General features: G+C 40.9%; 2 protein-coding genes across 2 annotated transcripts in view; both read right to left on the reverse strand.

The window, feature by feature from the left end:
* The window catches only part of cds1 (CDP-diacylglycerol synthase (phosphatidate cytidylyltransferase) 1), a 57,343-nt gene extending 46,212 nt beyond the window's left edge, over nt 1–11,131 (reverse strand). The window contains exon 1 of the mRNA XM_057831252.1: nt 10,754–11,131. Within this exon, the coding sequence (XP_057687235.1) occupies nt 10,754–10,840 (87 nt within the window). The 5' untranslated portion in view covers nt 10,841–11,131. The remainder of the gene's footprint in view (nt 1–10,753) is intronic.
* Nucleotides 11,132–15,277: 4,146 nt separating this feature from the next.
* wdfy3 (WD repeat and FYVE domain containing 3) overlaps nt 15,278–23,300 on the reverse strand; it is a 146,041-nt gene continuing 138,018 nt past the window's right edge. The window contains exon 67 of the mRNA XM_057831026.1: nt 15,278–18,334. Coding sequence (XP_057687009.1) covers nt 18,214–18,334 — 121 coding nt within the window. The 3' untranslated portion in view covers nt 15,278–18,213. The remainder of the gene's footprint in view (nt 18,335–23,300) is intronic.

A 23,300-nucleotide genomic window follows, 5' to 3' on the forward strand; every position in this document is an offset into this window, starting at 1 on the left:
TGGTTCCTCCTTCACTGCTCTTGTTAATTCATTAATTCCTACATTGGTGTCTTTTCATTCCGAATTAAGCCCGGAAATAATCAATGTTGTCGGCGTCATCACATGACGTTTCCAGGTTTCAATTTAACACAACAGAAATCAGATGACTACCAGTGGGGGATTTTTACCCGTTACGCAATAGTGTTTACAATCAAGCCTCCATTTTGCATTCAAGCAGAAATATTCTTTCCCATGAATTATTCTTGTTTATAAATAATACTAATCTTGCACCAGTGTTGAGGATGATCAACATATTTGGTCCACGTTCATTGCATAACCTATGCTGCGATAAGCAATTAGTTGTGCACAAAACAAGTAGTTTTGTGTCTGGAGCCACCGTTATTCAGTGATTTTGATCTTTTGTTGTTCGTTTTTTACGTAAATCTTATTCTCCTTTTTCTTTTTATTCCTCAAAGTCTTCCTCACTCATTCAACTGGATCAAAGGTCAAGGAGACCCACAACCGCAATCACCACCGCAATCACCACACCCTCCCAAGTGAGGTTAAAGTTCAAATCTTGGCATCCGGTGAACTCATGAACTCGTCTCACTTGATATGTATGACTCAGGTTTATTGCAGTTATTTATTATTATAACAGTAAACTCCATATTGGTTAAAAAAGGATTGCAAGTTTAGTAGAAAACTCACATTAAATTTTATTTAATAACTGCAATTGTATAATTCATTACCTGCCATTGACAACAATAGACGTCCAGTTCATAAACGGCGTTTAAAAAAGTATTTGGCTCTGATCTTTATGTACAGCACTTTTTTGGCTGATGGCGACAGACATCAAAGCCATTTTGACTAGTCGTCAATGGGTGTTTTTAGTATAAATTTTCTTCTTTTAATAACCACCACAAGAGATACGCTGTGAATACAATACATTAGAGCTGTGGCATAAGGCTGAAAAAGCAGTTTTAAATAAACTACTGTATTTTAAGACAAATGATTTGTTGTGTGTGATAGAACAATATGTCTAGATGGTTTCATAGCAGTTTCATCGCACAATATGCCCGCGGATTGTCTTTAATTTGTCCGTTTTACCCCTGAGACCCCCATTTACGGACAAACCGCAACCACTTTTGTTTCAACCCAGCCGTAAAAACAAGGTAAGTAATTACATTTTTATTTATTTATTTATTTATTTATTATTTGAATTTTCTTCTTTCTAGCTTAAAATCATTAATTAATGTCTATTATTTAGTTTAGAGAAGAAAAACAACAAAGTAATTCACTCGCGTGTTTTTAACTTTTAAACAAATCACGTCACAATGAAAGAATTGCGTCTGTAAATAGGTCACGAATGTCTACCTTATAACAGTGGCGCCCCCAGGGGGTGGCCACGGCCCCCCATATAAATTTGTTGGCCACTCCACTGGCCACCCCGCTTGCTAGTATATCGTTAGATTGTTGTAGCATCAGTTAGCCATTTCATCCCATCACGTGTCCTTAAGTCTTTCTGATAGTTTTCCCCTGACCTTTTTACTGCAATAATATAATGAAAACCTGAAATTAAGGCTTTTAGTTTTGGTGTGCCCACCCCAAGGTTTTAAGTGGCCCCATCTGGCCACCCCAATGAAAAATTTCTGGAGGCGCCACTGCTTTATAACTATCGCTTTATTGGATATTTTTGCTACTATCGCATTTTCCCAATATTTTAGTTGATAAATAATCGAGCCAATGAATTAAAATAAAATAAAAACTTTTAAAAGAGAAAATATTTAATGAAAGAAAAATCGATTACTCGTTTTTTCCACGATTTTTATCTCGCGCTCCAGGCAAAATAACCGTTTTTAAGATATAAAAGCCAAACAAAGCCCAGTTGTACCCATTCACAGCTGTCTTTACACTCGGTGATACATGCTACATGGAATTTTTGGATCGAAACAAGGTAATTATGCAATAATAAATAGTTAAAATCAGTGTGTCTTTAATTCTGCTCGCACTTTATCACGCAACAAGGTACCGGAAATGTAGCATGAGCCGAAAAAAAGACGTACGTTGCAGTCCAACGCGAGCACGGACATAGCAAGCTAACTGATTAGCATCCTATCCATTTTCAACCTGTGTTGAAGTATGTATTGCTTATTATGGAATGATACTGATATATTAGATAGTACATTAGATGCATAAATTATAAAGCCTAGGTCCTAAACTTTGAGGCTAAACACAATAGATTGATGGCTAGATAAATCGATCTTTTTATTGGGAATTCTTCATTCACGTTCACATGATTGGCTGCATTACTTTTCAGAAGTAATCATGCCACATTTACACAGTGGAGTAGAGAAATGAAGCAGAATGATCCGGATAAATATGAGATGCTTAGGGATGCTATTATCTAGATATAGACCCTACCCACGTGACGTCACAACTCCGCTCTCCTGACTGGTGCCGCCCACTTGTCCGTCAACACATCGTGTTGACCTGTTACGGCTACGTACAGTGCCTTGCAAAAGTATTCGGCCCCCTTGAACCTTGCAACCTTTCGCCACATTTCAGGCTTCAAACATAAAGATATAAAATTTTAATTTTTTGTCAGGAATCAACAACAAGTGGGACACAATCGTGAAGTGGAACAAAATTTATTGGATAATTTAAACTTTTTTAACAAATAAAAAACTGAAAAGTGTGGCGTGCAATATTATTCGGCCCCCTTGCGTTAATACTTTGTAGCGCCACCTTTTGCTCCAATTACAGCTGCAAGTCGCTTGGGGTATGTTTCTATCAGTTTTGCACATCGAGAGACTGACATTCTTGCCCATTCTTCCTTGCAAAACAGCTCGAGCTCAGTGAGGTTGGATGGAGAGTGTTTGTGAACAGCAGTCTTCAGCTCTTTCCACAGATTCTCGATTGGATTCAGGTCTGGACTTTGACTTGGCCATTCTAACACCTGGATACGTTTATTTTTGAACCATTCCATTGTAGATTTGGCTTTATGTTTTGAATCATTGTCCTGTTGGAAGATAAATCTCCGTCCCAGTCTCAGGTCTTGTGCAGATACCAACAGGTTTTCTTCCAGAATGTTCCTGTATTTGGCTGCATCCATCTTCCCGTCAATTTTAACCATCTTCCCTGTCCCTGCTGAAGAAAAGCAGGCCCAAACCATGCTGCTGCCACCACCATGTTTGACAGTGGGGATGGTGTGTTCTGGGTGATGAGCTGTGTTGCTTTTACGCCAAACATAATGTTTTGCATTGTGGCCAAAAAGTTCAATTTTGGTTTCATCTGACCAGAGCACCTTCTTCCACATGTTTGGTGTGTCTCCCAGGTGGCTTGTGGCAAACTTTAAACGAGACTTTTTATGGATATCTTTGAGAAATGGCTTTCTTCTTGCCACTCTTCCATAAAGGCCAATTTTGTGCAGTGTACGACTGATTGTTGTCCTATGGACAGACTCTCCCACCTCAGCTGTAGATCTCTGCAGTTCATCCAGAGTGATCATGGGCCTCTTGGCTGCATCTCTGATCAGTTTTCTCCTTGTTTGAGAAGAAAGTTTGGAAGGACGGCCGGGTCTTGGTAGATTTGCAGTGGTCTGATGCTCCTTCCATTTCAATATGATGGCTTGCACAGTGCTCCTTGAGATGTTTAAAGCTTGGGAAATCTTTTTGTATCCAAATCCGGCTTTAAACTTCTCCACAACAGTATCTCGGACCTGCCTGGTGTGTTCCTTGGTTTTCATAATGCTCTCTGCACTTTAAACAGAACCCTGAGACATCAGAGCAGGTGCATTTATACGGAGACTTGATTACACACATTTGGATTCTATTTATCATCATCGGTTATTTAGGACAACATTGGATCATTCAGAGATCCTCACTGAACTTCTGGAGTGAGTTTGCTGCACTGAAAGTAAAGGGGCCGAATAATATTGCACGCCCCACTTTTCAGTTTTTTATTTGTTAAAAAAGTTTAAATTATCCAATAAATGTTGTTCCACTTCACGATTGTGTCCCACTTGTTGTTGATTCTTGACAAAAAAATTAAATTTCATATCTTTATGTTTGAAGCCTGAAATGTGGCGAAAGGTTGCAAGATTCAAGGGGGCCGAATACTTTTGCAAGGCACTGTACATTCCTCCTATTTACAGCGTGTTTTTCTGCTCGTTAAAATTAATAATCAAAATGGTGAAGGCGTGTGTGGCGGTCGGTTGCAATAACAGGGAAGATAGACGGAGAGACTTGAAGTTCTACCGGATTCCGAGAGACACGGAGAGGAGAGAGCGAGATGGGCTGCTGCAATTCGACGAGAAAACTGGGCTCCAAACGATTACCACAGATTATGTAGTAGTCATTTTATATCTGGTAAGATGCATTTAATATATATTTAGAGGGTTTTGGGCTGACAACCACAATTAAGATCATTGCTAGGCTAATCGCCGACAACATACACGTATGTATGTAGTGAGAGTGCTATCGCTAAACCATATAAACATTAAAAGCCCTAGCTCCATTGACAAATGACATGAAATACATTAGACTTGACAGTGGATGTTAGCAAGAATAAAAGATTTTGAATTGAAAATTTCGTAACTCACCTTCCGAGCACAAGATTCCTGCCGAATTTTCGTGTACGAGGGCCTGTTTCACCCAACCAGCAATGTAGCATTTATAAGCCCAGTGTTTCCCACTAATGGACGAGACTGTGGCGGCCCGCCACAGTCTCGTTTGCGCGCCCCCCCCCCCCCCCGGAAAAAAAAAGATACTAATCAGATGCGTCAGTCAGCCGATTACACAGCTGTAGCCCACTCCACTCTACTACCCGCGCGAGCGAGAGCAGCATTTTAGAGTAGTATATTATTTATTTATTTATTTATTTAAGAGACGCAAGGGGAACGAGTAGGAAGAATGGGAGAACGAGCGAGATAGCGAGAGACAGCGGTCGCATGTCGTAGCAGCCCACTGTTATTTTGTTATTGTTTTTCTTTATTATTGTTACCACAATCGAGTGGGTAAGCAAATACAGACTTCTCTCCTTCTTCCCCATATCCGGGGCATTACAATAGTTTCGATCGGACTTTTCGGCGAAAGTGAGCGGTGGACGGCCGTCTTGGACGGAAAGCAAACTTTGATTGAACTTGCGCGGAGAGGCGGGGCCCAAAATAAAGCCTTGCTCTATTTTCAGAGCGTTGGTCACAGTAAAGTATTTATTAGTTCAAGCAGAGTAAAATGATACATATTCACGGTACAAGAACGTCGTTTCCGTGTCCATCGATTGGTAAGAAAAGGCTGTTTGTACGAGTGACGTGTGGGCGCTCCCGTCGGGGGGACATTTCGCGTGGAGTGGCTATTTTTCGGCACAACACCGGCACGCCAACTTCAGACAATTATGGCTGACGAAAGTTGGATAAATGCGCCCCCCCCCCCCCCCCCCCCACACAATTTCGCGAGCTCTGGGACACTCGAAAAATGACTCTCTTACCTCTCCTTGCTAAGTTAATGGTACCTCGATGTGCGTTTGTGTGGAAATTTAGTTAACGAACAACGGGGAAAAAACTATTCACCTTCTCACCGAATCAAGAAAAACTCTTTACACGTAAATGGGTCAGTTGACAGAAGGACTGTTATTGTTGTGGTAATGTAGTACTTATGAGGGTCAAATAAAAAGAAAAAAGGAGGGCTACGACGGCGGTCTGAAACCCGCGGCTCTTGGGCCGCATGCGGCTCTTTAGTGCTGCTTCGAAGCTTTTTTTTTTTTTTTTTTTTTTTTTTTTTTTTTTTTTAATGGAAAAAGATGGGGGAGGGAAATATATTTTTTGTTTTAATAGGATTTCTAGGAGGACAAACATGATACAAACATTCTTTCAATTCATTAATATTGTAATGAAGTTAAACTTGTGGTGTCATCGTACAACAGAGTAGTCACGTGGTGCGCCATAGGATCCACTGCAGGGAAAATAAACATTTAATCATGAAGGCTAATTATGTATTTCTAGCCAACTTAGTCATTTTTATAGTAGGCTAATATAGCTAGTATTGATAATTATAAGGCTTGTACAAGGCTTTTAATTTTTTGCTGCTCCAGACATACTGTATCAGTTTTTTTTTTTTTTTTGGGGGGGGGGGTCAAATATGGCTCTTTTCAACAGTTTGCCAACCCTGAGTCACTACGAGATGTAAGTCGTACTATTGCTACGAGAAAAAAGTCGCATTATTACATAGGGTAACGTAGCTGTACTCAGCAACGCATTTTACATACATGTACCGTAGCTGAGAGCTATAACATTAGCCTAGCTAATAAAATATTTCAAATATATCGTTGTTATGGTTCTTCTTGGGGGAAAAAAAAAAAGAAAAAAAAAAAAAAAAAAATTCGCCGTGGCATGACATGGTGTGGCTGTCCGACTCCGATGCAGCCCACCACCACAGTTTCAAAAAATCCTATGGTCAGAGACCCTCCCACCACAGTCTCCTAAAATCCTGTGGGAAACACTGAAGCCTCCAAGCTGTTAAAGTTTTTCAAACTTTCGTGAGAATAGGCTGATTTTGTGTGGACAAGATAGTTGTAAATATCAGGGTCAGGCAGAGATGGCGAAGGCAGCCGGTCAAAAATCATCGATTTAGGCATCAAATATGGATCTGGCGACTGTATAGAACGAAGCTTTCCACATAACGCCTTTTATGCAACACATCCAGTGAGTTTACGGCATCAGAAAGCACCGGGTCTTCCATGAAATGCATTTTAAATTCCTCGATCAATTGAAACCAATGCTAATACAGAGACAAGTGGGCGGAACCATACAGCGAGCACGTGGTTTTGTGACGTCGGTGGGTAGGGTATATAGGGTGGACAGTGTGGTCAGGGAGGCCCACATCTTTATAACAGATGACATCAAACGCGACCACAAGGCGGTCAACGAGTTTGAAACACAGAGCCTGTCAAGGATGAGCACAAAAATGACAGTGACAATGTGGAGTGATGCTGTTGCGACTCAGTACGAATTAGGTTTTTTTTTTATCAGACTTCATTAGTGTGTTATGGAGAGTCTTTTTTGTTTATGTCGTTATTCATCATTTCTATTCCACTTCCATTCATCAGAATAAATCAACATGTGATGACTTGAAAATGATGCCCCACAAGTCTCAACGTCGCTTCTATGGCTCTGAGCACGGCAAACGGGAGAGTGATGGAGTGATTGGCTTTCTCTGAGCGCCGTGCACTCTGGAAAAAACTTCCGCAACGCCAAGGACATGGTTAAGTATCTGTCCGAGAAGCATGGCACGGTTACATCTCTTTTTCATACAAGCCAATGTGTCTTTTCACGTGATGAGTATGAAATGACAAGGAGTGGGAAATCACCTTTACGAAATGGATATAATAAAGTTTCTGGTACAAAATGTTACTTGAAGTGTTTGTTCTTTATTACTGGTATGTACTAGGATGGGTGCCTAAAACCTTTTTTTTTTTAAAAGGAGAAACAAAGAAATGTTGTCACTTGATTTGACCTACTTTTCAGGTGTCAAAAAAATGCCCTCCTGTTAAGAATTTTTCATCCCTCAGAAAATCGAGATTTTAAGCTTTCCAATGATGTATCACACATGCATATAGGACAATTTTGAAATTTGGCCAATTGAGGTTCTCAGAGCCATACTACAAACCACCTGAGTGTTTCCCGCCATACGGGAACCTTATTTGCATTGTATAATGACTTCAGTTAAATTGGTAATTAGATTGCCCATATGTTTTAAGGATAGAATTGACCCAACTATTATTAAGTGAATTATTGTCATTATTTTCAGACATACATTTACCCCCTTTTCACTTGCTGAATGTGTCAGTCCATTTTTTCCCCCCTCAAATACATATTTGATTGGCCGATGACTTGACACCCACTCCCACTCCCACACACACACTCACACTCACAAGGCCCAGCCAGAATTATATATATCGATGACACGCTGCCGCCTCCTCCGGCCCCTTCGAAGAGGAGGGATATTAGAAGTTTTTTTTCGGCCAGCAGAACAGCAGCCACTTTAAGTAATGTAAAAAGACGCGAGGTGAGGAAAACATCACTAATTTTGCTATTGAAAGTCCGACCTGCATCAGATTTAGCATAACATTAAACTGTGTGAACTTGCTAACATACAAAACTGGAGTAGAAAGCTGCTTAGAGAGAAGTCAGAAGTCCTCCTGTGTGCGTTTTCTACTGTTAACGTTAATTAAACTGTGAGAAATGTAGTGAACTCTGCTGGAGACTATAGAACCAGAAAAACTTGAGCAAGAAGCTGCTTAGAGAGAGTGTTTCACATGAATGTGTTGACAGCCAAAAACCCATACTGCTGCTTTTCTTCTTATAAATGGCCTGGTTTAGAAGGACAGAAGGCTAGAACATGTTGTGACTTTACACTTTTGAAACCAAATGCCCATTAGTGCATTTATTTATTAATTAAGATGTATTTATTTTCTACATTATTTATTGCAGCCTATGCAAACATTTTTTCAGGTAATCATACATTAATCATAACTGAGGAAAAAGTTAAATGAATCCCGATTTAGATTTTTTCCATAATTGCTCAACCCAATGATGCACTTTAGAAATGAAAATTAGAGCGAAGAAGATTAAAGACTATTTAAAACAATGTATTACTCTTGTGGCGAATGACAATGTAGCCTAACATGTAGTGTATAGGTTAAGTAGTCCCCCCCTCCCACCTTTGTCCTTTATATCAGGGGTCCCCATCTGCCGGGCCGCGGACCGCTACCGGGCCGCACAGAAATAATAATTTAATAACGACCGCATTCTGCCCAAATTAACCCTATGCCCCTGCTTAACACACCAATATCCCTGTCTACTCTAGATATAATACTACGGGATAGATTAGAATGTCGTCATAGAAATCCATTGATTGGACTGCTAGCAGTACATCTTGTTTGTGTATATAACATATCTATGTGCGCTTTTCTTCGATAATAATGTATTACTAAGCCGCAGGCGCAGCACATTTGTTCCCGGAAATAATTAGCCCCCACACAAGCGAAGATGACTGGAAAACAGACGTCTTTGGAGATATTTTTACGGCGAAAAGGGCACCTGAGGAGCCTTCAACCTCCAAGACCCACGAACTGCGAAGGAGTGGATTCGTGACCCGTTTGTGAATAAACCGAGAGATTCGAGCATGTCTGTGCAACAGGTGGATCAACTTGTAAATGACGGCGACCTTATTAAATGTATATGTGAGACAACAACTCTACGAGTTTCTGGATTAAAGTCATTCTGGAATATACTGAAATCGCTACGAGAGCATTGAAAACCTTGCTACAATTTCCAACATTGTAGCTTTGTGAAGCGAGCTTCTTAATTAATGCTTAACGACAAGGCGAAGTCGTTAATAGTGAGAGCGGTGTGCAGTTGTTGTATGCAGCTAACATGGCAGGATGTATCTGTGGAGAACCTTTCTACAAGTCCTTCCATGATCAAACGTAAGTTAATATTCCTTTCTTTCAACAAAGTTTGTAGTGTTCACTTTGGAATCGCTGCATTTGCGCATTTTGCGGCTATGATTTCCGTTACGCGCATGCGCAGAACCGCTTCGTTGCAATTTCTGATGGGTTGCAAAATTTGTCAGAACACCGGTCCGTGAAAAAAAAAAGACCCAAATAACACCGGTCCGTGGTGCAAAAAAAAAAAAAAAGGTTGGGGACCCCTGCTTTATATGAAGCAAGAGGGAATTCCCCCATTTTGAAAAATGACTTTCTCCCATGAAAATAACAATTTTAACTGAGTGGTCTTAAGACAAATGTTTATTTTATGCATTCCTGGATAGTCAAGAGATTACAAACAAGTTTGTATTTATTGTGTATGTTAAGATAATTTATGTGCCATTTAAATTTGCTGATAAATCCAGACATTTTTCCGGAATTTTTTCTTTAAATTTTTGAAATCAAAGGTTTGAATCTAACGGTGTATCGCCTGAACCAATACACATTAATTTTGCATTGATCATTTAGTCTATCAATTAATTGGGTTCATATTCGTGAGAAATGTAATCCTGACCCTCTTTCGCCCAATCTGTTTGGTTTTATTAATGTCCCGTCCCCAGCAAAAAGTGTAGAAGTACATGCAAGTAATGCTGTTATATCGTCCCAACCAATGTTAACAACAATCCTACAACCTTGCCTGGGACCGATGGGGGAGCGGTTCAATTCCTGGCCACGACTGCCCAATGTCGAAGTGCCCTTGAACAAGGCACTGAACCTTAATCGCACTGTTAGTGTGTGAATGTGTGATTTTGAATATGTGAAGCGCCTTGTGACTCTGATAAAGACGCTGTCTAAATACAGTTTAGTTACTTACTATAGGTATGTATACCTGCTGTGGTTAAAATGAGGATATAGTTTTATTTTATTTATTTATTTATTTATTTATTCAAACAAAGTTTCAGATTTTACTCCCTTGTTATTGTTTCGAAATGCACCGACAACTTTTTTTTTTTAATAAAATAACTTTCTAGTTAATTAAATGATTTAATTTTATGACTAAATGGCGTCAAACGTGTTAGTATAAGAATTTCTGCCCATTTAAATAAGAAAGCGTTTGTGTTGTAAACATTGAATCAAAGCGAGGGAGGTTATTTTTAGACCCGCGTAGGGATTAGCCACTTAGCTCGCTAACAGGCTAATCATTAGCCTCCCGCCTCGGTTCTATTTGGCTTCACAACCTCGACCAACTGGTTCGGCCGACAAGGAAGCTGCTTTATTTTATTTTGTCTACCTTGTCGCTCAGGTTGTCATTGCTGTCCGGGTCCTCCCCAACGCCCTTGCCATCGCCGCCGCCTCCTCGCTGCCGGAGCTCGGTCATGTCGCCAACGGGACGTTCGATAAGCCGTCCCCCGAGGAGAGGTGAGGGGAGCCCGGGAGACGAGCCTCGCAAGGACGGCCGCTCGCACGCTCGCTTGCCCGCTCTGGCGACGAGTCTCCTTGAACGGCTCTTCAAACCTCAACGTGTCCCTGGGTTTTCACGCGTCAAAGGCCGCTGGGAGCAAGAGAGAGATGCTCCGAAAAGCTCCACTGACGTCCCCGCTGTCACTGGACTCGGACTGCGTGTTTGTGTTTATCACCGCAGTCCACCGTCCCGTCCGGTTGTCAATACCGTGTCACTGCGGGGAAAGTACTTCCTAAATTGGGACTTTCAAAATAAAGTTGGCGTATAATCATGCTCATGCCGGACCATTAATTTGGTGGTCAAAACTACATTCGCTTCTGCATTGGGACCCAAAGCGTGTATTTGACGCGCGTTTGCTGCAGTTGACACTGCAGATAACGTGTACGCATGCGCGCGACGCTTTCTGACGTCACCTAGCAACCACAGTCCAAAACTCCTGAATGAGCCAAATGTCTCCTTTGGACAGGTTGTTGCTGTCACGCAAGGCATTAATACAACATTAATAACGTGATAAAGTTAGTGATAAAGTTGCCACTGACGGCCGGAGAAGTCCAATACATTCTGAATGGGCGACAAAAAATGAATAACTCTCTAAAAGCTATTTTTTTTCTTTCGGAGCATATTATTAATTTATAATTGTATTCATTAATCAAACAAATATTTTTGGGAAATACTTCTAACAACTCAAGGGTTAGTCTCATTTATTTTCTTTTACGCTCGGGGAAGACTGAAACGTTTCGTGCCCTCCAACTCTCTTCCGCCACTGTAAATAGTATCATTTATCTATAAAATTATTATTATTACTAGTACACTTCAGAATAATATTGTGTCTTTTTTATAATAAAGTGAAAAAGTACTGTAATTTTCGGACTATAAACTGCCACCCACCAAATTTGACAAGAAAACGGCATTTGTTCATAGATAAGCTGCACCGGACTATAAGCCGCAGCTGGCCACATTGTATTATGGGATATTTACAACAAAATATATTATCCCATGAAAATCCCCAAACTAGACGCACTGGACTATAAGGCGCAGGATTCAAAAAGTGGGAAAATGAAGTGGCTTATAGTCCAAAAATTACGGTAATATAGATCAACTTACAATAAAGTATAATTTTATTAATATTGTTTTGTTTGTAACAGAGAAGACACACCCAAACTGTTGAAATACACTCAAGGTACATGTTTTGACTGTTTGATACTGAAAAATAAAATCACTAAATACTAATACATTCAAATTGATTAGCAACATTAACTCATGAGGACAATATGCCAAACAATTTGACTGGAAAAAAAACAAATAATACGACAAAAACGACAGTGTCATTGGACAGTGGGACGGTTTTTATTTTTGCTGCAGGCAGTATCAGCTCCTTCGCTATGGTGTATTTTGCACTGAGAAACTTGGTACAGTGGGGCAAATCAGTATTTAGTCAACCACTAATTGTGCAAGTTCTCCCACTTGAAAATATCAGAGAGGCCTGTAATTGTCAACATGGGTAAACCTCAACCATGAGAGACAGAATGTGGGGGAAAAAAACTGAAAATCACATTGTTTGATTTTTGAAGAATTTATTTGCAAATCAAGGCCGAAAATAAGTATTTGGGCAATACCAAAAGTTCATCTCAATACTTTGTTATGTACCCTTTGTTGGCAATAACGGAGGCCAAACGTTTTCTGTAACTCTTCACAAGCTTTTCACACACTGTTGCTGGTATTTTGGCCCATTCCTCCATGCAGATCTCCTCTAGAGCAGTGATGTTTTGGGGCTGTCGTTGGGCAACACGGACTTTCAACTCCCTCCACAGATTTTCTATGGGGTTGAGATCTGGAGACTGGCTAGGTCACTCCAGGACCTTGAAATGCTTCTTACAAAGCCACTCCTTTGTTGCCCTGGCTGTGTGTTTGGGATCACTGTCATGCTGAAAGACCCAGCTACGTCTCATCTTCAATGCCCTTGCTGATGGAAGTACATTTTCACTCAAAATCTCTCGATACATGGCTCCATTCATTCTTTCCTTTACACAGATCAGTCGTCCTGGTCCCTTTGCAGAAACACAGCCCCAAAGCATGATGTTTCCACCCCCATGCTTCACAGTGGGTATGGTGTTCTTCGGATGCAATTCAGTATTCTGTTAGGAATCCTGCCTCCTGAGCCCTGCTCCTCCTTTGTGTGTGTGTGTGTGTGTGTGGGTGCGTGTCTTGATTGCAGGTTTGGACAGATGGGTGAGCCTGGGACCAGGTGCAGGTGATCGTCGTTAACAGCCTACTTAAACCAGTGCCTGGCCTCACCTCATCGCCAGATCAACAACTCAGCTCAAAGAGTTGGTGACTCAAGCCTCAGTCAAAAGACCTGAAAAATACTATTAAGCTAATTTTTCTTTTATTCCCTAGATCCTGTGATACTTGCCTGCCTGAACACCTGCTTGCCCGTCTGCTCATCTATCGCAAAGACTCACCTGACTATTTCAACACCTTCTGCCAAACCTGCCAATAAAGTGTTGTCACTGCCAGTTTTGCCTGTCATCTCTGCGCTTGGGTCCCCTGCTCAATCAGAACCACAACATATTCTTTCTCCTCCAAACACGAGAACCTGTGTTTCTACCAAAAAGTTATATTTTGGTTTCATCTGACCATAACACATTCTCCCAGTCCTCTTCTGGATCATCCAAATGGTCTCAAGCGAACCGCAGACGGGCCTGGACGTGTACTTTCTTCAGCAGGGGGACACATCTTGCAGTGCAGGATTTGAGTCCCTGGCGGCGCATTGTGTTACTGATAGTAGCCTTTGTTACTGTGGTCCCAGCTCTCTGTAGGTCATTCAAAAGGTCCCCCCGTGTGGTTCTGGGATTTTTGCTCACCGTTCTTGTTATCATTTTTACGCCACGGGGTGAGATCTTGCATGGAGCCCCAGATCGAGGTAGATTATTAGTGGTCTTGTATGTCTTCCATTTTCAAATAATTGCTCCCACAGTTGATTTCTTTACACCAAGCGTTTTACCAATTGCAGATTCAATCTTCCCAGCCTGGTGCAGGTCTACAATTTTGTCTCTGGTGTCCTTAGACAGCTCTTTGGTCTTGGCAATAGTGGAGTTTGGAGTGTGACTGACTGAGCTTGTGGACAGGTGTCTTTTATACCTGGGTTATGAGTTAAAACAGGTGCCATTAGTGGAGCCTCGTGAGACCTCGCTAGAAGAAGTTAGCCCTCTTTGACAGCCAGAAATCTTGCTTGTTTGTAGGTGACCAAATACTTTTTTTCCACTCTAATTTGGAAATAAATTCTTTACAAATCAAACAATGTGTTTTTGTTTTTTTTTCCACATTCTGTCTCTCATGGTTGAGGTTTACCCACGTTGACAATTACAGGCCTCTCTAATCTTTTTAAGTAGGAGAACTTGCACAATTGGTGGTTGACTAAATACTTATTTCCCCCACTGTATGTCACTCTATATGATGCTAACAGTGCTCGCTGGTTTACTGAAGTAACAGTGACAAATGATGGCTGGCCAGATTTGGCACATTTTCGCTGAAAAAAAAATCAGCGGCTTATCAATGTGATTGGGGTGTAATGTCTTTAAGTGATGTCTTAATTGATTTGGCTTCCTGCTGTTCGCTGCAAACATTTTTCGACACAGTAAACAGACTGGTCTTTCCTCGTCTCCCACTGTATCAAAAGTCAAAGCCGAAAACTACATACGCTTTGTCATATTTCCTCATCTTAGCTCTTCATATCTCCAGTAATCTTTGCTGTGTGCTCTTGTTTGGTTAAAAAATACTACACAAACCTACTGTGTCAATGTGCAATTACACTTTATTCTAGTACAGCAAAAAAGTATGTTCCCGGAGGTCACATGCGCCGCTTCCGGCTTTGCACTATTTGAGAAGAACTGATATTTTACCATTTTAAATGTCAGCCCGTTTTTATTGTTTTGAGTCTGTGTTTACAACGGATGTCCCGCCCTGAATTAATTAATGAATGGATTGTATTCTAAACGTACGGTAAATGAAAATGAGGTCGGTTATTTTTCCAACTGCGATTTTAACTGTTTAATTAATTCAAATAAATAAATACACAAAAGCCACACTTTTGTTTTGTGACCTTACACAGTTTAACTCTTCAGCTTTTATTGACGGCAATAGTCGTCCAATCCATTTTAACTAGGACTCTGTCAATTGAAATGGATTAGACGTCTATTGCTGTCAATACGTGCTTTTAGTATCAAATTTCCTCTTTTTTTAACGACCACAACACATTATCTGTGACCTGAACTGGCAGTTAATGAGTTAAACCATTGCTAATTTATGAATAGACATCTACTGTTTTTTCTTGAAAAAAAGAAATGCCAAAAATTTGGTGGTAAACAGCAATTATTTATTGAAAGGCTAAAGAATAAGTAAGCTCTATTGCATTATTGTAACATCTTGTTTCCATGACAAGGGTGTAAGATTTGTTCTTTTTTTTTTACAACATGGTTTGTGGCGTGTGAACACAAACACACGAGGAAGAAGAAACATTCATGTAGCACAGATTGCACAGCAGATACTCGCAAAGTCATTTAATAGTAGATCCCACGCGCAATCCGCACACGTATTTGATTTTTTCACAATTTCGTGTCCTCTTGAGTGACGAGTGTTGGGCCCAGCCCACAAAAAAAGTGTGTTTTCCTTGAAAACGCGACAGAAACGCACAAAAAAACAACGACAATGGCGACAAGAAGAAGAAAATCTTGTTGTTGATGCGGCGTCAATCCGCTGACGTCATGCAACAATTAAAAAAAAAAAAAAAAAAAAAACTATGTAAAAGCAGCCATCATTGCATAAATACTTTTTACAGGTGAAATGTTGTCCGTGACTATGTGAACATTTTAATATAAAAACTCAAAGTCAACTAAAGAAATGCTCTTTTGTACACAGATGATTGACAAGGACGCGCCAACACCCAACACGGTGACATCATCAACAATGGCCGTAACCACCTGTGAACCTGGTCGCAGCCATTTTGTCTTTTGGCCTCCAAAATCTTAAGTTTGATATGAACATAAAAAAGTATTACAAAAGAGTCTCCCACACAGAAACAATATTAATATTGTTAATATGTTCGGATGTTATAAATTCACATTTAAAGACATAATATTATTTTACAAATTCCATTTCTGAACGAAAGGAGACACTATTTGTATATATTTCATGAATAAACTCTCAGCTTAGAGACATTCACTTCAAGTTGAACTCTTTCCGTGCCATTGACGGCGATAGACGTCCAATCGATTTTGACTGTGCCGTCAATGGCACGGAAAGAGTTCATATGAAAAGTCACATGATTGTATTGTTTTAACATGATACAGTGGTATGAACAAGTATCTGAACCTTTTGGAATTTCTCACATTTGTGCATAAAATCACCATCAAATGTGAGCTGATCTTTGTCAAAATCACACAGACGAAAAAACAGTGTCTGCTTTAACTGAAACATCCTGAACATTTATAAGTTTTCATATTTGAACGAGGATAGTATGCAGACAATGACAGAAGGGGGAAAAATGAGTAAGTGAACCCCTTCCCTGAGGAGACTTAAAGAGCATTTGAAACTCATTTTTATCAAACAGTTTAATTCTGGTGTGTGTCTAATCACTGATGAGTGGTTTAAAGCTGCCCTGCCCACTATAAAACACACACCTGGTAAGAAATGTCTTGATGAGAAGCATTGTCTGAAGTGCAATACGGTTTGGTCAAAAGAGCTGTCTGAAGACCTGCGACTTGTTGACTTGTATAAAGCTGGGAAAGGGGACAAAACCATCCTGACTTCACGATACCATATGATTTGCAATATGAGGCTCATGATTATCACACGATATGGCGATACAACAATAATCGTTACAAGAGTTTCTGCGATACCACTGTTAAACAACCCATTTCTAAATAAAAAAATAAGCGGTTTATATTTTTGTACGTTTGTGGAAGTAAATCAACTTCAGAATGGTTTCAGTAGAACAAAATACACGTTCTGAAGTGGCCAAGTTGAAGTCCAGACTTGAACCCCATTGAGATGCTGTGGCATGACCTAAAGACAGTGATTCATCCCAGGAATCTGATTGTACTGTAGCAGTTTTGTAGAGAAGAATGGGTCAAGATTAGTCCTGATCGATGTGCCAGACTGATCTGCCGCTACAGGAAGCATCTGGTTGAAGTTATTGCTGCCAAACGGGGGGCCACAAAATATTAAATGTGATGGTTCTCTTACTTATTTTTCCTCCTTCTGTCATTCTTTGCGTACTATCCCCATTAATATATGAAAACCTATAAAAGTTTGGGTGGTTTTAGTTAAAGCAGACACTGTTTTTTCATCTGTGTGATTTTGACATAGGTCAGATAACATTTGATGGTGATTTTATGCAGAAATGTGAGAAATTCCAAAAGAATCAGATACTTTTTCATACCACTGTAATTTTCACTTAAAAACGTGGTAAATTTCACATTTCAACTAACATTTTAACATGATAGATTTCACATTAAAATATGGTTTTCACATTCGAACTAGTCTCACAATGTCGTGCCAAATAGTGGTGAGGAGTAATTAACTTGATGTTAAATTTGCATTCACCAGTTCCAAATAGCTTGAACCATCATTTTAGAATATTTTTTTTATTCAGAAGAAAAAATACCATCATTTTGGGATAAAACAGCACTCCTGTTCTTTTTATTGATTTTCCTTCATTTGTGGCTGCAACCAGGTTCAAATCGCACAAAAAAAATGCATATACATAATAACCACTGTGTTTTAATGCGTTTACATTCCTGCTTTTTGCAATCCAAATGATATCTCGAACATGTTTTTTGTCATGATTAATTAACAAGATCATTATGATGATGACGATAATCACAGCTGTCAACAAATGTTATATTTAAAAAAAAAAAACTGACACTTACATACAAGAAGAGTCCCTTTTGATAGAAAATCCTGTACACAAACTCAAGACTGAGCAAACATTATGAATAAAGTTATTTTCAGAAATAAGATATGATATTTCAACATCATCCCTCTCCAGTCTCTTCAGGAAGCAGCAACTTAATTCAACAAAAGGGGTGGGAAAAAAAAGGAACTGTTGCATAACGAGTGACAAAATTCATGAGTGACATTCATTTCTCTTTGATATCCACCTGCTAGCCGCTATGTTACATTGGACCTTTTTTTTTTTTTTTTTTTTTTTTTTAAATCTGAGAGTTAAAAAGGCTGTGGTTACATGTATGTACACTATAAACACACCTCGGGGAGTTTGGCGGGGGCGCTCAAGTTTTGTGTTCGTCGTTGGCCGTGCGCTCGTGCTGAAGGTTGCAGTAGCAGTTGTGACACACACGCACCGGAGATGAGATCTTCAAACGCTTGATCTCCGACTGGAAGCGACTGCACCTGCAAATACAGTAGCAGCTGACAAGCGCTATACAGAAATCAATTAATTCCTTAAGAGTTTTTTTCCTTAAAGGAGCAATATGTGGTGGCCAAAAATGGTACTGCAACCAGGATGAAATATTGAAGCGCACAACATGCCCTTCCTTCCCCTTTAGGCTGCCAGATAAGCGAATCAAAATGCAGAATCAAGCCGCGTTATCATACCAATGATGCATTTCGATAAGAAACTAGAAAATTTCTGGATTTGGTTACCCATGTAACTTTAGCCTGGTACACCAGACTCACTGCTGTTCCAGCTATTGAGTCTGGCCACCATTCACCGGATAAAATTTCCAGGGCGGAGCAAGCCACAGCAAACAGACAGCGGAGTGGACCAATCAGCGACGGGCGGACGTGATGTTAGTAAAGCAACGAGGGACTTGCGCGCGGAAGTAAACATACGAGGAGAGCGGAGTTTGTTCAACATGGCTAGCACGAGACAGACTGTTGTCAATGACTTGTGTCGATGTGTTTTTGGTCATTTAAAACTGATTTTACCGTGGAATGGAACATATTCTCGGCTCTCTTGTTCGCCATCTGTGTTGTTGTGGAGACGACTTCCGACGCGGAAGAGTGACGTTCCTCGTTAAGAACACGTCACGCAAATAAACAAATCTGATTGGACAGTTGATTTTGTTGTTTCTCGAGAGGCCGTTAATGGGCTGGGTCCCAGACTATTCTCACAGTGTTTGAAAAATACAGGGAGAACAGTCTGGCCATGCCAGGCAAATCTAACGTTGCTGTGCTGGTCGGTAGACATGTGGTACAGGTACACACTCTGGTACTACAAGTAAACGCACCTGTAGTACACGCAAGTACATGCGCTTGTAGTACATGTGCACGCAAGTATATGCGCTTGTAGTACAAGCACACGCAAGTACACCCACCCACCTGTTGTACAAGCACATGCAAGTACACGCACCTGTCGTACAAGCACATGCACTTGTAGCACAGGTATACGTGAGTACACGCGCCTGTAGTACAAGTACCCGCGCTTGTAGTACAACTAAACGCAGGTACTCGCGCTTGTAGTACAACTACACCGAGGTACACGCGCTTGTAGTACAACTACACGGAGGAACACGCGCTTGTAGTACAACTAAATGCAAGTACAAGCGCTTGTAGTACAACTACGCACAAGCGCGCGCTTGTAGTACAACTACGCAAAAGCGCGCGCTTGAAGTACAACTACGCGCAAGCGCGCACACTTGTAGTACACCTACACGAAAGTACGCACGCTCGTAGTACTAGTACACGAACATACGCGCACTCGTGGTACAAGTACACAAACATACACGCGCTCGTAGTACAAGTACATAAACGTACACGTGCTCGTAGCACAACTACACGCAGTTACACGCGCTCGTAGCACAATTTCATGCAGGTACACGCGCTCGTAGCACAACTAAACGCAGGTACACGCGCTCATAGCACAACTCCACGCAGGTACACGTGCTCGTAGTACAACTACAAGCAGGTACACACTCTTTTAGTACAACTACGCGCCAGTACACATGCTTTTAGTACAACTATGTTTGAGTAGACATGCTTTTAGTGCAACTACGCGCAAGCACGCACACTTGTAGTACAACAACACGCAAGTATGCGCGCTTGTAGTACAAGTACACGAACGTACACGCGCTTGTAGTACAATTACACACTTGTACATGCACTTGTAGCACAAGTACACGCAGGAACATGCGCTTGTAGTACAATTACACACTGGTACATGCACTTGTAGCACAAGTACACGCAGGAACATGCGCTTGTAGTAAAACTACACGCAGGTATACACGCGCTTGTAGTACAACTACGCGCAGGAACACACGCTTAATAGTATAACTGCACGCAGGTACACGCACTTGTAGTACAACTACCCGCCAGTACACGTGCTTGTAGTACAACTACGCGCAGGAACACTCGCTTAATAGTATAACTGCACGCAGGTACACGCACTTGTAGTACAACTACCCGCCAGTACACGCGCTTGTAGTACAACTATGCGTAAATACACATGCTTGCAGTACAAGTACACGCAGGAACACGCGCTCACAGTACAACTACACGTCGGTACACGTGCTTGTAGTACAACTACGCGTAAGTACACACGCTTGTAGTACACGTACACGCTGGAACACGCGCTTGCAGTACAACTGCACACAAGTATACACGCTTGTAGTTAGAGGTGGGAATCTTTGGGCACCTAACAAATCGATTATGATTCAGAGGCAACGATTCGATTATAAATCGATTATTGATGACACCCACAACCCCCCCCCCCCCCCCCAAGTTATTAGCTGCTTTCAATGTTTCGTACATTAGTTACAAAAATTGTACAAAAAGGCTCTCAGGCTTAAATAAACGACTATTTCAGTATCAAGTTAACAGTTCAAAACAGTAAATCAAATATTAAAGTCCCCATTCTGTATCAGCAACTTTAAACTACATTTAATTAATTTAATGTTGTGAATCAAGCGTTAAAGTTGTTAAAATTGCTCCCATTATTCCATAATTTCCCTTCTGTCTACTTTAGACGTGAAAGTTTTAAAACTGTTTTAAAGATAGTTTCAAGTTAAGATTTTGCCGATTTAGGAGTATTTCAGATAAAAAGTTAATTAAATTCGCTACAACAGAGCCTTCTAGAGAAGTCTCCTGCGTTAAGATGGCGGCTGTTTACCAACGCCGGCAAGTCTGTCATTTCGCATCTAGTTTTCAATACATGTGCTGCTAACGCCATTGAGTCTGTCATTTTGTATCTAGTTCTGTCAAGTATATATATATTTTTTTTAATGTAGCGGTGTGAGTTGAGCCGGAGCCGTGAGTTGAGAATTGTCGTTAGCCGGGTAATGACAAGCATGATGTTTACTCTCGGGACGCAATGCGGTCCATTCCTCATTGCGTCCTGAAAATCGCGCTGACTGTGTTTTAGTTCCGCTTTACTTGACATTAGGGGTGTAACGGTACACAAAAATCTCGGTTCGGTACGTACCTCGGTTTTGAGGTCACGGTTCGGTTCATTTTCGGTACAGTAAGAAAACAAAATGCAAAATATAAATGTGCTAGTTGTTTATTACACACTTTTGTGTTTTCAACAATAGGAACATTAGCCTACACAAAACTAGAATTCTGCTCAAAAATAGAAAATACAATATTCTGAAATGTAGATATTTTGAAAAACAAAATAAAAATAACTTTGGCTAAGACTTTCTTTAAAATAAATATCTAATGTGCAAAATTGAACAGTTGCAACACTGAAGTGAAGAGTTGTTCCATCTATATTCTTTTTTAAATTGAATTCCCCACCCAGAGGGCCAACCATCTTCCATGTTTAACCGTTACCCACGCTGCTCACTGCACTTTTGAGTGGTGTGACGGCCCTGGCCGTTTAATTGTTATCTTTTTTGAGACTGTTAGTCATCTGATCGCCGCGTCCGGCAGCTGGCTGCCTACCCTCCCAACGTGGCGTACTCTGATTGACGCCGGACGGGCAGATGACGTCACCGCCGCTGACGGGCCACCCGAACTAGCCGCTGTCTGACATGTATCCATTATGCAGCGCTTTGTTTACATTTGCGGCAATAACGACACATGCTTTACGGCAGCTAATGCGATACACCGTAATACACCTCTGGGTAATACTATTAGGCCGTTGTTTGAGCTTGCATACCCGCGTGTGTTGTATTGTGCCTGAGTCTTGTTAACCAAGTAAAGGCAGCGTTAACAAAAGTCATCTGACCACTCGTCATTTTACAGTCAACACTCAGAGTTCGCAACTTCGCATTTGACAGCATACGTGCCGCGTACCTCCTCGCCAGCTGTTTGCGCGCCATTCATTCACCTGTGCATTTGATCGCTATTTTGTTACACTCCCACTTTTTCGGTGAGGTATTTTGTGTTTATTCGTTGTTGGATCATTTTTGTTCACCACTGTAAATAAGAGCACCGCAGCAGTAGAGGTAAACTGCCGTTTTCGTTCAACCCGTTTTGTTTAGTGTAGAAGCCAGGCTAGTGGCTGTATTGTTTTTTCTTTTTTACGATCAGGGTTTACTTAGCGGGTGGGGTTCAAGTGTAGTTTCATTTTGTTTGTTGTTTTGGCCTGGGCTTACACTGAAGCCAGCTTCTTCCGCATTTTGTATATTTTGTTCATTGCGAGGTCAACTTGTGTGAATAAATTTGTGTCCACTTGCAACTTGTGTACGTGGCTCGTTTTATGTTACGCTCTTAGCAGCCGTCCGTGGGACGTAACAGTGGGATTATGGGAAGCATGAGCGGGCATTCCGCACTTGCGTTAAATGTGTCAAATATTTTAACGTGATTAATTCAAAAAATTAATTACCGCCCGTTAACACGCTAAATTTGACAGCACTTTACATTCTGTCAGAAACTCGTTCGGTACGTCCCTGTACCACGTACCGAAACGGTTCAATACAAATACATGTACCGGTCCGTTACACCCTTACTTGACATATTTCAATCATCGGAATTTGGATGTTTGTGAATCGTTCTCGAATCTTGCACAGCCGAATCGCGAATAATCTAAGAATCGGAAATTTCGCACACCTCTACTTGTAGTAAAAGTAAGCTCAAGTACACACAGGAACTCACGCTTGTAGTACAACTGCAAGCGGGTACATGTAATTGTCTTTTTTTGGTGAAAATGTGCAGGGGCCCTGGAAGTCACAACAGGGGTTGGTAAGGATCTTATTTTGTTTTTCCCATCCAAAAACAGTTGTTTCGGTCCAAATCTGTCATGCTCACTCTTTTTCTCCATACATGGCGTGCACAATGGCAGTACACACGCATGCTGGATAGTTGACGTACCACTACTAGGCTACTACAAACACAGCGTACTATTTTACCTACAGTGTCTGTTGGAGATTTTGTACAAGCAAATCCCTACAGCTAGACGGTGCAACGACACCCAAAC

The sequence above is a fragment of the Corythoichthys intestinalis genome, chromosome 3 (genome assembly GCF_030265065.1).
Source record: "Corythoichthys intestinalis isolate RoL2023-P3 chromosome 3, ASM3026506v1, whole genome shotgun sequence".
Lineage (NCBI taxonomy): Eukaryota > Metazoa > Chordata > Actinopteri > Syngnathiformes > Syngnathidae > Corythoichthys > Corythoichthys intestinalis.